General features: G+C 41.8%; 1 protein-coding gene across 5 annotated transcripts in view; it reads right to left on the bottom strand.

Annotated features, from left to right (window-relative positions):
* Positions 1–12,882, bottom strand: part of ANKRD6 (ankyrin repeat domain 6) — a 106,061-nt gene that overhangs the window by 43,426 nt on the left and 49,753 nt on the right. For 3 of the 5 annotated variants that reach the window (XM_025205271.1, XM_025205273.1, XM_014520352.2), the window contains one exon: positions 7,853–8,125. In XM_025205271.1, the coding sequence (XP_025061056.1) occupies positions 7,853–7,972 (120 nt within the window). In that variant the 5' untranslated portion in view covers positions 7,973–8,125. Of the gene's footprint in view, positions 1–7,852; positions 8,126–12,882 lie in introns of those variants that run through there. The other 2 variants (XM_025205270.1, XM_025205272.1) reach the window with 2 other exon arrangements.

Genomic DNA, 12,882 nt, shown 5'->3' with positions numbered 1-12,882 from the left:
TTGCTGACAGTTCCATAATTATTCCTGGTGTTATGAAGTCTCACCAGATGGCTAGTCATAATGAACCTAGTCCAAGAATGTAAAAAAGAAAATCAGTAAATCAGGAGGAAAGCAGTAACTTTTGTACTGCTTTGCTTTCCAAAAGGATCATCATTGTTCCCTTGAGCAATTCAGTTTTACTGGTATGATCTTAATGTTACGATCTACGGAAAAGCTATGCTGTGTTTTACCTTGAAAAAAATTTCATAAACTCATGATGCTGCAGTGATTGTTAAAATAGCCATATCTACATTACCGCTTCCTCTAACAAGTCTATTTTTTGTTTAACAAGTAAATGCTCATATATGTCAATACAAGGAAACATCTGTACGCTTGGCACAACTTATAAGTTCACTTGCTGCATTTATTAACTATATTAAATTCATCACTGCAAATTCTAGTGCAACAAGTCCCAGTATCAAGTAACAGTTCATTAAGTTGGACTCCAAAACATATTTAGTTCTGTTTTGTCTAAATGTTTTTAACTGTAGATAGAGTCTGACTAATATGAACTGAACTACTTTTAGGTCTAAGTTTCTGCTATAAAGTTCTATCAAAAAGAGAGTGGGAACAGCAAAAGCTAGTGAAAAATAGCTACTCTTTTTTGCAATACAAACAATAAACACCAGCTACATGAAAGCCTTGGAGTAAAAACCACCCATGGTGTTATGTCTCATCTAACTTAATGTCTCATCATGCAAAGCATAATTCTAACTGCTAACAAAAACCCCACTGACCTCAAAAAGAATAATTCTTTGTCTTTAATGGGCATATGGTAGTAGATACTATACTCAATATTTAGCTTTTGCAAAATCAGCCTAGACTCTGTGTTCCTAAACCTCATCAAAAGTTCCACCTCATGTGCTATGTACCATTCAACATGTGCACAGCATAAGGAAAGATGTCTCTAGGCCTTTAGACAGCTAATCTCCATTTCTTATTCACTGTTCATCCAAAGCTGGACAAGCGAATCGGCAAAAATGTCCTCTTAAAAATGGTACTCCGGCTATAATAGCAACCACTAGTGGATATGGAGCATGAATCATATTCATGTAAGAACTGCATACTTCACTCATGCCTTATATAGACAATTTCAAATTCACCTATTAGCAATTTTATTGAAAGGAAGCTGACAAAAAGATGAGAAATTTTCAGCATCTCTTGGAAAAAAAGGACACAATATGATATAACGTAATTACTATCAGGATTAATTTTGAATTATCCAATTTCGGCAGCATACACATCAAGCTATTTTTTAAAAAATATAGTCTATTGGACCACCCAGACAGTATTAATAGATTTTCTTTTTATTAAAAAAAAATGATCTAAGTGGAGTGCTTAGGGAAAATGCCAGACTGGAAGCCAGGAAGACTGAAGCCCTCAATCTTATCCCCAGAACTGGTAAAAGACCAAGCGATGGCAGTTCAGGCTTCTCCTGGCTGCTCCACAGTGGCCACGTCTACACAAGGTGCTTATTGAGCAGTAGCTCATTACTACTGCAGAGTAGCATCGCCATGCACAAACCATGACACAACACTACTGTGCAGCAGTAACGAACTACTGTGCAGTAAGCACCACTAGGCAACCATGCTGGGATGCTATGGCACAGTAATGCCGGTTACTGCACAGTCATTTAGTATTGGTTATGCAAGTAATAAATGACTGCACGGTAACAACTGTGCAGTGGGTGGCTTGTGCAGACATGCCCAGTTATACCTGACTTAGGATCTGAAGAGGCGACAGATTTGGATTTTTGAGCAAGAAGCTTGCAGCTGTCATTGGTTTCTACTGTGTCCAGCAAAACGGGACAGTGCACATTCTTTGTTAGGAAACAGGACTGCTCCAAAGAAATGCCTGAAAAAGAAATTCTTATAATCAATTTCTCTTCTTCACAGATACAACCTAGCAGTGGCCAATTGATCAAAAGAAAAAAGGCCATAAGTAACTGGAATTTTGTAATGCTCAGGAAGAGAAACCACCAAGAAGCATGAGATGGCAAGACACTGGGGCCAGCTATCGATCAGTGAAGTGCCCCATGAATTTAAGGGGTCCCTCTGTACCACTGGTTTTTACCTCTATCTTGACATGCCCCATACTCCATTATTTTTGCTTTATAATAGCAGTTCACAATCTGTAGTGAATTCTGCTTTCCCGAAGCAACATTCCCAAGATCAAACCAACATCTTTGGCATCATACACATTTCTAGGGCAGCACAATAATAATTTTCATTGGGCACGCCTACACAAGATGTTTATCATGCAGTTGACTAATTAACTGTTATAAACACCTCAGTGCCTACGTGTGTGCCCCTATTAAGGTACACAAAACTAATAAACTCCGCAACAGTTTAGGATTTATAAGTGATAACCTGCTGTGGAGTTTTTTCACGAGCAGAAGCACACGTGCAGACACTGCCTCAGCTGGCTGAGGCATGAGGGTGCTTCAGGGCTAGCCCGCAGGCAGTCACCATGCAGAAACAACATGCAAAAAACTCCAGAGTTTATTCGTGCACATTAATTGCATGCGTAGATGCACCCATTAAAAAAAAAACAAAAAATCACAGCAGAATAATTACTAGATCATGACTGGAAAAAGATCAAAACTTTGGCTCATGGAATGAACCATTTATTTCAATATGGAGTTGCAGTAAGGCTGAATGAAGTCTGAGAAAGTAGTAAAATAAAAAGAACATACAACTGAAGCTGTCCCTATTCTGTGAAAAAAGGGCCCAATCTTGGAAAGGGTTTCAGAGTGCCCTCAGTTCCTGTTGACTTCTGTGGAGGTACTCTCTACTTGTAACTCCCATCAACTAGAACTGACTGCCTAAACTGAACACACTCAATGGCTAATCTCATTCAAACAGAAAGGAAATAAATCTTTGAGCAAACACTGAAATGAGCATTTAGATCTAATGTTTATCAACTTAATTTTGTTTCTTGTGTTGTATACCAATCATGCAGACATCTAGCCAATACAAACAGGGGACATCCATAGCAAGGACTAAAACGAAACAGCATTTTGCAATCCAATTCTCCCCCACTGAAGCAGCAACGAACCATGTCACATGACCTTTCACTTTCAGCTTGCCAATGTTTTGTAACATTAATCTGCACTTGCAAACACAAATCTGCAATCTGATTTGATCCCTGATGTGCTTAGGGCACTTTTTCTTTTGCTTCAAGCTCTAGATCTGCTCCTACAAACCTTACTTATAGACTTCTTGTAGACTTCAACAGAAATTTTGCTTGGGTAAGAAAGGCAAGTTTTAAAATCAAACTGAACTGATGCACTCAAGTGGGCTAAACTTTTTGGAGAGTTGATATATCCAACAGATTTTAACAACATTATGAATATATTGTAGTAAGTCATAACTACCTTCAGTCAGGCTTTGAATTTGCTAATGTGCTTACTGCAATTTGTGAAGGGTGTCAATACATTCAAATTAAACAGCTTTTTAACAACTCGTAATTCTACCAATCTCACACTAGAACCATGAGTCATATTAACCCTGTAATAATCAACTCCATGATTATGTTGGCAGCCACTATCCTAAGCACTCTCTTTTGCTGTGCTCAAAGTTATGGATAAGAGGCTATAGCATACCTAATGTCCTTTTAATATTTTCCCTTTGTCAGGGCCCCCTACTGACCCAAAGTATGGCCTCCTTTTTAAAAGAACCATGAAAATATTTTGAGATGGATATCTCCAGGTCTGCTACAGGCCATCTTCTATTCTTATTTATCAAGATTCATGGCAAATGGAGATGCTAGACAACACAGCCTAAGCTTGTATTCTACTGTGCCTTTTCACAGTCACTATGGCCTACGCAAAGAGCATCACCATATCAACACCAGTCCATCTGGATGTGGAAAACAAACAGAAGAGCCCCTGTAAAATTGATTTGCCCAAGGGTCACTCTGGCTATAAAAATAAATACCAGCTACAATCCAAACACAGCAAAGATTGATCCTCTGAAAGCAACTGTCATTGAGAGATAATTGTAATCTAATTTTGCACCTTTCCACATTTATTCACATTTCCTTTGTGAGCCCATGGGCAGTCCCTTAAAGCTGTGTATGCTGGCAACTATACACAATCAAACATTCTGTTCTGAATTAATATCAGAATTTTTATAAAAGTAAGTTTGCCCCAGAGAAACACTGATTTCAAAACCCAGTCCCAGTTACACTGTCTATACACATGCTTCTGGGGGAGGGGGTGCTGTAATTAGAGCAGCTCCAATGCTAGGGACAGAAGTTATGCATAAACAAAAGTTATAGATAAACTGGTTTAAGTGATCAGAAACTAGTTTCAACCTGTAACAGAACACAAGCTCAGTGCACATAAACCAGTTTCAAAGTGGCTGACACTGTTTTATGATAAACCTGGTTGAATGCAGTATCAGACTTAACTGATTTGGGTCAAACCAATTTATGGAACTTCTGTTCCAGACCCCTTCCTGGTTCAAGTTAAATTACAGTCCCCCAGCATCCTTTATAGCCCTGGACGGGCAGTGCTGTCTGCTCCAGAGAGCAGGGCTAGCCCTGCCCCTCTGCTCCCTAGCTGGACAAGTGAGGGCTGGCTGACAAGGTGGTGGTGGGGGCAAGCCCAGCTGGGGATGCAGCCCCCCGTCTGCAGGGGGGTGGAGGGGTGCCCCCACAGGCAAACCCTTGGCTGGGGGCTGGGGCCAGGGAGTGGAGTTAAACAACTTTTCCCCCACTCAAACTTACTTCTGGTTGTGACTATGGATTACAAATCCCAGAGGCACCTGGAAGCAGGAAAAGGAAGTGATAAACAACCCTGCAGAGTCCTACTGCTGTAAGTCTGGACTGCAAGTCCCAGAGACCTTGGAGGCAGCAGAAGAGGAAGTGAACACATAGCCCATGCTGGCTATGTGCCAGAGAGCCATGCTCGAGTGCCCCCCAGCTTCTGGCCTAAGCCACTGTTTCAAGTTAATTTGTGAAGCTTAGATTGACCTGCAACAGCCAAATCAATTCAGCCTTGGCACTTTTGACTGTCTGTATTTAGCCCAAGAACCTCTCTAATTAAAGTGCCTGCAGCATCACGTATATTCAGCATCCCAAATTTCAAAATGGTGGGCGGGGCACTTGAACTAAAGCTCACTTGACAACCTTTGAAGTGCCCCCACCACCATTGTGAAGCATGGGGATGCTGAATATGAGTGACATGGAGGGTGCTGGAGCACATTAATTAACACGCTCTGGTGGACTCAGTTAACAGAGTCTGCTCCAGCGCGTGCTCATTAGCATGTGTCGGAGCAGACATCTGGCACATGTATAGGTGCCCTTAGATTTTCCACTCTTTTTTTGACTTTATAATCCTCACAGACCACAGACCACTCTTTTACATTTCCCTTACACACATACACACTGACCCACCCACTCCTGTCATGGCTTCTGCAGCACTAAAGTGACCAACTTCCAGGAAGCAACATCTGAGACAAAATCCTAGACATGCTATAGACCTCCAAAATGAGTAGCAGTTTATACCACCACTATCTGGTTCCCATTACTGTGGTTTCTATAGTGAGGTTCTTCTGATTAACTCCATTGAGGGGTGGAACTAATAAGCTTTGGTGAAATCTTGTACGAACATGCCTGTGTTGCTCCACACTTCGGAAGGAGCCCACAGCTACTACCATTTATGCAGCCCTGTGCCCAAGCCGATGACTTTAAGTGCCGCTGAGAGGCTGTCCTGCGCACAAGCGCTGTGTGAACATATTCTTAGTGCTTCCAGGAGGCAGCCCATGGCCTATTAAACCACTATATTGTCACCTACCAACTGAAAGCAATATAGCTGTGTTCCAATGGCTTCAGGAGGCAACATCTGTTGCACCTTCACAGCAGAAGTTTCATGGCTGTTAATGGAACAGGGGTCCCTAAGCGGCTGGGAGCCACATGCAATTGCTTGGCTAGTACTGTCCTAAAACTATCCCTGAGCAGGACACTACCTATTGCCAATCAAGGACAAATGTTCTTGGGGACTGACTCCTTTAAGGAAGTCTTGGAGGCACAAGGACACAGCCCCAAAATTCAGGGCTGTCCAGGATGGTTGATCAATCATTTTATCTAGCACTGGGTACAAGACAATCAACTCCCTCTCTGATCTCTTGGTTCTAATCCTCTAAGGGAACTTACAAAACATCTTTCATAGATGAGCCTATGAACTTCACTTCATAAATCTACTGGCTACAAAAAATCATGGACTCAATATAGACATTGGATTTATGACACATTACCACCTGCCTGACATCTGATTCACCACATACCTGCCAGACCTGACCTCTTACACTTGTCTTTCCCCCCTCACTTTCTTCCCTCCCCTCCTTTTCTGCCCTGTCTTCCTATTTTCCAGCTATTTACTTTTTCACAGTCAGCTTCTTTTCTACCTTGAATTACTACTGTAGAGTCTCCCTTACTCGCCTTTGGTTTTTTTTCCCTCTGCTTTTCCACCCCTCCTGTCTCTGCTCTATCTTTTATTTTCCTAATTTCCACCTATTTATGTACTCACTGACATCCTGTCACCCTTTTAGCTTTTCTCATTCCTTGGAGTTGCAGAACAGCAGAGACTTCCTACACCTGAAGCAGGGTGATTGCACCCAAAAGCTTGCAAAGAACCTTTTTCCAACTACACAGTTGGTCTAATAAAAGATAGCATATCTACCCAAAGAACCTTGCCTGCCTATGTCCTTAGAGCAACATGGATACAACCAAAATCCCATTTATCCAGTCCCCTAATTTAGTTCTATTCCTATCCACAAGCAAGGCAGGTTCCACTGACAACCAAGCAGTTATAGAGATAGGTCAACACTTTCATAAGCAGGTATCATCCTATTCAGGGTTTAAAAAAAAACACACAAAAAAAACAGCTTGGGAAGGTTGTAGATCCACTCTCCATTTTTTGTTTGTTTGTTTTCATAGCTAATGATACCTTATTCAGAAAATCTTGGTTGCTCCTTACACATAGGGAAACTTCAGGGATGCATAACAGCACCCAGAGCTCAGGGGTCTTCAACATTCAGATCCAAGCCTGACTATCTGTTCTTTTAACTCTCATGGTCTACAAGATTTTGCATAGGTCATGGGCATCTTATTTTTACATGCTGTTATTGAAGAGCTGGCAATGGATTCATTTCAACTGGGCCTCTTCTTTAAATTGTTAAAGTTATTTAAAGTCCTACCTGGTTGTCCAAAAGCTAACTTTAGGCCCATGGTTCAGAAAGTATAATTTATAATCCTCAGCTGTAGGAAGGCACTGGGTTTACAAAGATGGAAAGTGACAAGAATGTGAAGAGTAAGTGAATCCAGAAATTAACTAATTCGATCAAAGGACTTTTGTCTTAAGATAGGATACTCAGGCACCTTTATCTTAAAAGAACAGGTTATTTTTCCCCTTTTGAAAGGCATCCTGTGTTTTTATGCAAAGATCTCCCTTTCAAACTAATTTTCCCTCTAAGGTGATGAATTTTACCAGGATGTACATTGCTCAAAAGTCAGTGCCCATTTTAAAAATGTCATTGCATCTCTATTCAACAAAGCCCATTTTTAAGGGTCCAGTATTCATTGAGCCTGTGTATTTCTCCCCCTGGGAAGTAAAAAGAAGAAAAAAAGTATTATTCTATGCTAACGCTGGTTAATAGCAGAAATAAAGAAAAATTACAACACTTTTAATCCACCATGATCCCTCCCAAATACATTTAAATTTGTAAAGCAACAAGAACATTTTCACAGACAATGGTCTGGAAGTTACATTAGTTCCCAGGGAATTTGTAAAGAGTTTTTCTCTTGTTACCTTGGTAACTGCTACCTTGGCACCCTTGTTGATAAGCTGCACCACATTATCCACTTGGCCTTTGTATGCAGCTATGAGAAGGCGTTCTGAAAGCACAGCGACCGCATTCTGCTGGCTCATGAATTAGGAGAGAAAGGTTTTCAGGGCAAGCAGTGGGCAAGTTCCTTTAGTCCAAAACAAAAGCTTCAGATCAGTCCAAGCAGTGTTCACAGATGCCAAAGAGGGACTCCAGGTCACTGGAAGGTGAATTTATTACTATGCCATTTTCTGGACCTGTGGATTAGAAAACAAAACCACTATCAGGAACCTTTTTCAAGCTAAAACACTATGGCAGCTCTGAACTGCAACTCTGCAATGCTCCTGGGTTTTTTTCAGTTGGAAATGGACCACACAAAGAAGGACAAAGCATCCTGAAGCTGGAATTATTGCTTTTCTACATTCAACAGACTGGGATTTTTATACAATGCATTTTTGTGTATATCCTCCTACCTCCTATCTCATTTCCCATTCACAAGGATACAAACAGAATCATGTTCCCACATAGGTGCTAACTCTATACCACAATGATGACAGAAAGACTCCAAAGACACTGCACTACACACAGCTCATCCCTTTGCAAGGTATTCCAGGCAGGTTAGTTGTGAGACAGCCTCTCTTCCCTAGCATTCCCTAGGTTCAGATTTCTAGGACGCTGAATCTGAAAAACACTTTGAGCTTTAGGGATAAAAATCCATTCCCTTACAGGGATAAAATGTCCCAAATTACTATTTGAAAGTGTTCTTGCTTTTCTGAAATAACTATAATAACTACAGTATGCATAGTGCTTATTTCCCTCCTTTATGAAGATATAATAAACTTTTTAATATGCAACTAGTATTTCCATTTTGTTTAGTTTAAGCACATTTTGTGTGGGGAGGAAATTATAATGGAATATTATCTTTCGCAAGTGTTCCTTACTATTTAATAGCTCTTTGAATGATTCTATGAATTGTTTGGTAGCCTCAGCATAGTTGTTATTAAAGAAACACCCGTATTATAGTCCCACCACAGTATGTTCTGTTATTTTTTTTGGTCCAAGCTGCAGGTGAAATCATGCCCTGAACTTCCACCCTTTATAGATTGAGGTATATTAGTGGGACACAAGGGCCAGGGACAGACATTACACATAAACCAGTTTAAGTGATCAGAAACTGGTTTAAACCTGTAACAGAACAGACATTCAGTGCACATAACCCAGTTTCAAAATGGCTGAAACTGGTTTGAGACGCTGGCCCCAGAAGGGAACAGGGAAGAAGTTTATTCCCCCCCTCTCTCCCTATCCCACCAGCATGGACCTGCACTTCTCCATGCTGGCTGCTCCAGCAGCAGGGGCATGGCCAGCTCCAGCAGTGGCCTTGGCCGAATTAATTCCCTCCTCCCTGTCCCACTGGCAGGAACCCAAGCCAGGTCTGCCGGGCACTCTCCCCTTGCTGCTGCAGTGGCAAGCTAGCACAGCCGCTGAGGCAGAGGGAGCAGGAAGACTGCCCCTGGGAAACTACAGCCAGGTCTGCCCACCCCGACCACTGCCGTCGCTCGCTCCCTGCTTGGGGCAAGGTGCAGAATAAGCCCCCTATTGCCAGAAGCCAGAGGGAGGAGGAATAACCCCCCTCCCTGCCTCCTGCCTAAAGAGCCCTACTGGCCAGGCTCTGGCCACACCCCCACCAGCAGCAGGGTGGGGGCACGGCCAGACGCCAGCTGGCAGGGCCCCTTAAGCGGCAGGCAGTTATTCCCCCCCGCCCTTCCCTCTAGCATCCAGCAGAGGGGGCAGTAGGGGACTTATTCTGCTGCTTGCCCCAAGCAGGGAGCAAGTGGCACCAGGGGTTGGGACCAGCAGACCCATCTGTGGTTCCTCGAGGGCAGTGAGGGTAAAGGGGTAAATAACCCCCCTCCCTGCCCCCTCTGTCTCAGGGGCCATGCCGGCCCACCTCTGGCTTTGCCTGGCCCTGCCACTGCAGCAGCAAGAGGGAAGAGCCCGGCAGACCCGGCTTGGATCCCTGCTAGTGGGACAGGGAGCAGGGAATTAAACTCTACTCTGGCCAGTTCAGCCAAGGCTGCCCGGGCCAGCCATTCCCCCCCACCCCAGCACAGCCTCCCTGCAGCTGAAGGCATGTTCTAGCAACCCCCACCCCTGGCTCCTGGCCTGAGCAACTGCAGGCATATGCCTGCATTTCCTCAGTCCAGAGGGAATGTGTGTACAGTTACAAAGTGGTTCAACCTAGGTAGACTAACCTGCAAAGGCTGAATTAATTCAGGCTCTGGCTTTTTGACTGTCTGTCCCTAGTGTAAGCTAGCAACAACTATCTCCCTCATCCCCCTCCACCCCACATGATGTTACTAACCTACATCAGTATCAATATCCAATGAGCTAAACACTGTGAGTGAGATTCTTTAATATGCACCAGTCTTACACAAAGGTAAGATCTACTAATATACTTTGGCAACACAAAACAGGTTTAAACCCAGTAACTGGCAAGCTAAGTGGGGTTCACAGTTGCTTTGCCTCACCTGAGCATCCATGTGCACTTAAACTACACTAAACAATTTTTTCTAAGGTTGTACACAAGCTCATTGTTTTAAATGTCTGCTGATGCAAGCCAATGTTTTAAAATATTTTTGAGTTGGTTCTAATGATCACTTGGCAGCAACAGGTAATAACAATACCTCTGTAGCAACTTTTATACCCACATCTCAAAGTGGCTAATAAATATTCCTGAGAATTAGGCAATTCTGTTTACATGCATTTTGTAGTCGTGTTAGAGCGATGGTATAGTCATGTTGGTCCAGGAATGAAGCAAGGATTTTTTTAGGCTTATATCTTTTATTGGATCAACTGTATAGCTGGAATAAAGTTAGACAAGTTTTCAAATGCAATGCATTTGTCATCCGTTCTGGAAATCAGTGAACAGGCACACAAAAAGTTGAATGATTTCCCAAGACCAATAACAATTTACCATTAGGGCCAAGAAATGATTCTCAGAACCCAGTGCTCCAGACCTTGCTCTAAATATTAGCTCATACTGTTTCCATGTAGAAGCCTCAGGTTTGATTTCCACTCCTTTCCTCCTGCTTTCTAGGTTGGGAAGAAATAGGGATGTTGCGGAGGCAGCACACTGAACCCCTCTGAGGAAAGACTGCTTGGTGGGATTCAAAGGCGATACAACCGGGGTAACTGAGGAGTAGGATTAATGTTTGTCTGGTCTTCAACCAAACACCTGATGGCTATGCTAGGACGTCAGACTATAACGAGGATAAAACAAACAGAGTCCTCATATCTGTAATGGGCATGCAGATTACATCATCAGCAAACAAAATCCATTGTTCTTTTCCAGTTTGATAGATAGTTCAGTGGCACAGGTGATATTTGCCATGCTGGGATGAGCCCTATATGCCATGTGCCACATTAGAAAGCCATGAAATCTATATGGTATGTAATAAATTATGAAGAAAAATGGATAGTTAGATCTTATCTCCTTAAGCATTCACTTTTCAGTATTTAATGCCATTTAAATAAAATGAACCAACCAGATCTATAGCTGTTGTCATAAATGCATCCACATTATTTCATTCACATTCCAATTCAGTCATTTGACTAATCCAATGTTTTTCTCATTCCCTTCCCTTCATGACCATTATCAAGAAGCAGGGCAAACCTTACAACAGGACTCTTTCTCTATAAGCTCTTTAAGTAGGGTTGGGTATTTAACTGATCAAATAAAGTTCAGTCAATTGACCAGTCAACTGTCAGTCAAAAATTGTGAAAAATAAGTCCAAATAACACAGAGAAAAAACACAAATTTTCCATTTTGAAATGTGTCAAAAAATAATAAAAATAATATTTCTGTAAAAAAACTACAAGAAACGTAGGGTTTTTTTGTAAAACCGTTATAATCTTTGAGCAGTCAAGAATATGCAGTCAACTGACTAGTCAATTATCAATATTTAACCGGTCAATTGACCAGCTTGCCAACCCTATCTTTAAGCAGCAATGTTTGTTTTTTTGCCAGTGTGTGTCTGTGTAACAGGGGTGTCTGAAAACATGCTTGCAGACAAGCATACTATGGTTTCCAGCTCAGTTTTACAGCTACTCATTTACCCCTTCCTCATTTGCCCTTATCTTGTTGCTCATGCCGTTGGAGATCTGTTCATATACAACTATAATTGGCTTTGATCATCTTAAAAAATCTGTGACCAGATGCTGTTTATTTTTTTTCCTTCCAAAAAATCAGTATCATCTGTGAGATACGGAGAGCTTAACAAAGAGTATCTCAGGAAAGAACAATGCAAACATCTTCCTGGCAGTCAGACATGACGGAGGAGAAATCAATGGAGGCACTTTGCATGCTTTAACCACACAATTAGAAATGACAGAAATGCCCACTAATACTCTAATGACTTGTGGCTGAACAGGTGTTTAACATCAACACTGCAAAGTCAGGCTCTCGCATAAAGCTGCTAACAAGTCAAATGTTAGAGATTATACTCACTTTTTGGTCTGATTGTTTTCTCTATCTATCTTGCTCTCTTTCCTGATTAGCGCAGTAAATTCTTTCTTGGAGAGATCATTAGCCTCTTCAGCCTGCCATGCTCTGTGATTCTGTAGTGATTTACAGTTACAGCACTGCTGCTATAATGTATTTTTCTTTCTTGCCTCTTCCACTGATTGAATCATGTATTAAGCATATTAAAGAATTGATCTGACTAGAAATCTTTTACAGATTTTTGCTGTGATATTTATGCCTCCTAAAGTCATCTTGTCGTCTTTCTCCTTTGCAGAAGTGTGTTGACCTATGAGTTACATTCCTGTTTTTTAATCCTTTACATTTTTTCAGCTATTCTGGACTGTGGATTACTTGCAACTCAGCAGAACACATTAGACTGAAATAGAGCTTGAATGACCAAGAGATCCATTTGTCCTCTCCTCCGAGGAGATGCAAAAGGAGAGAAAAGGGAAACTCCATCTGCCTCATCTTTACTCTAACAAATAACTCTTT

This window comes from Alligator sinensis, unplaced genomic scaffold (genome assembly GCF_000455745.1).
Source record: "Alligator sinensis unplaced genomic scaffold, ASM45574v1 scaffold658_1, whole genome shotgun sequence".
Taxonomy (NCBI): Eukaryota; Metazoa; Chordata; order Crocodylia; family Alligatoridae; genus Alligator; species Alligator sinensis.
Note: the sequence above shows the minus strand (reverse complement) of the source record. Positions and strands in the feature narration are given on the sequence as shown.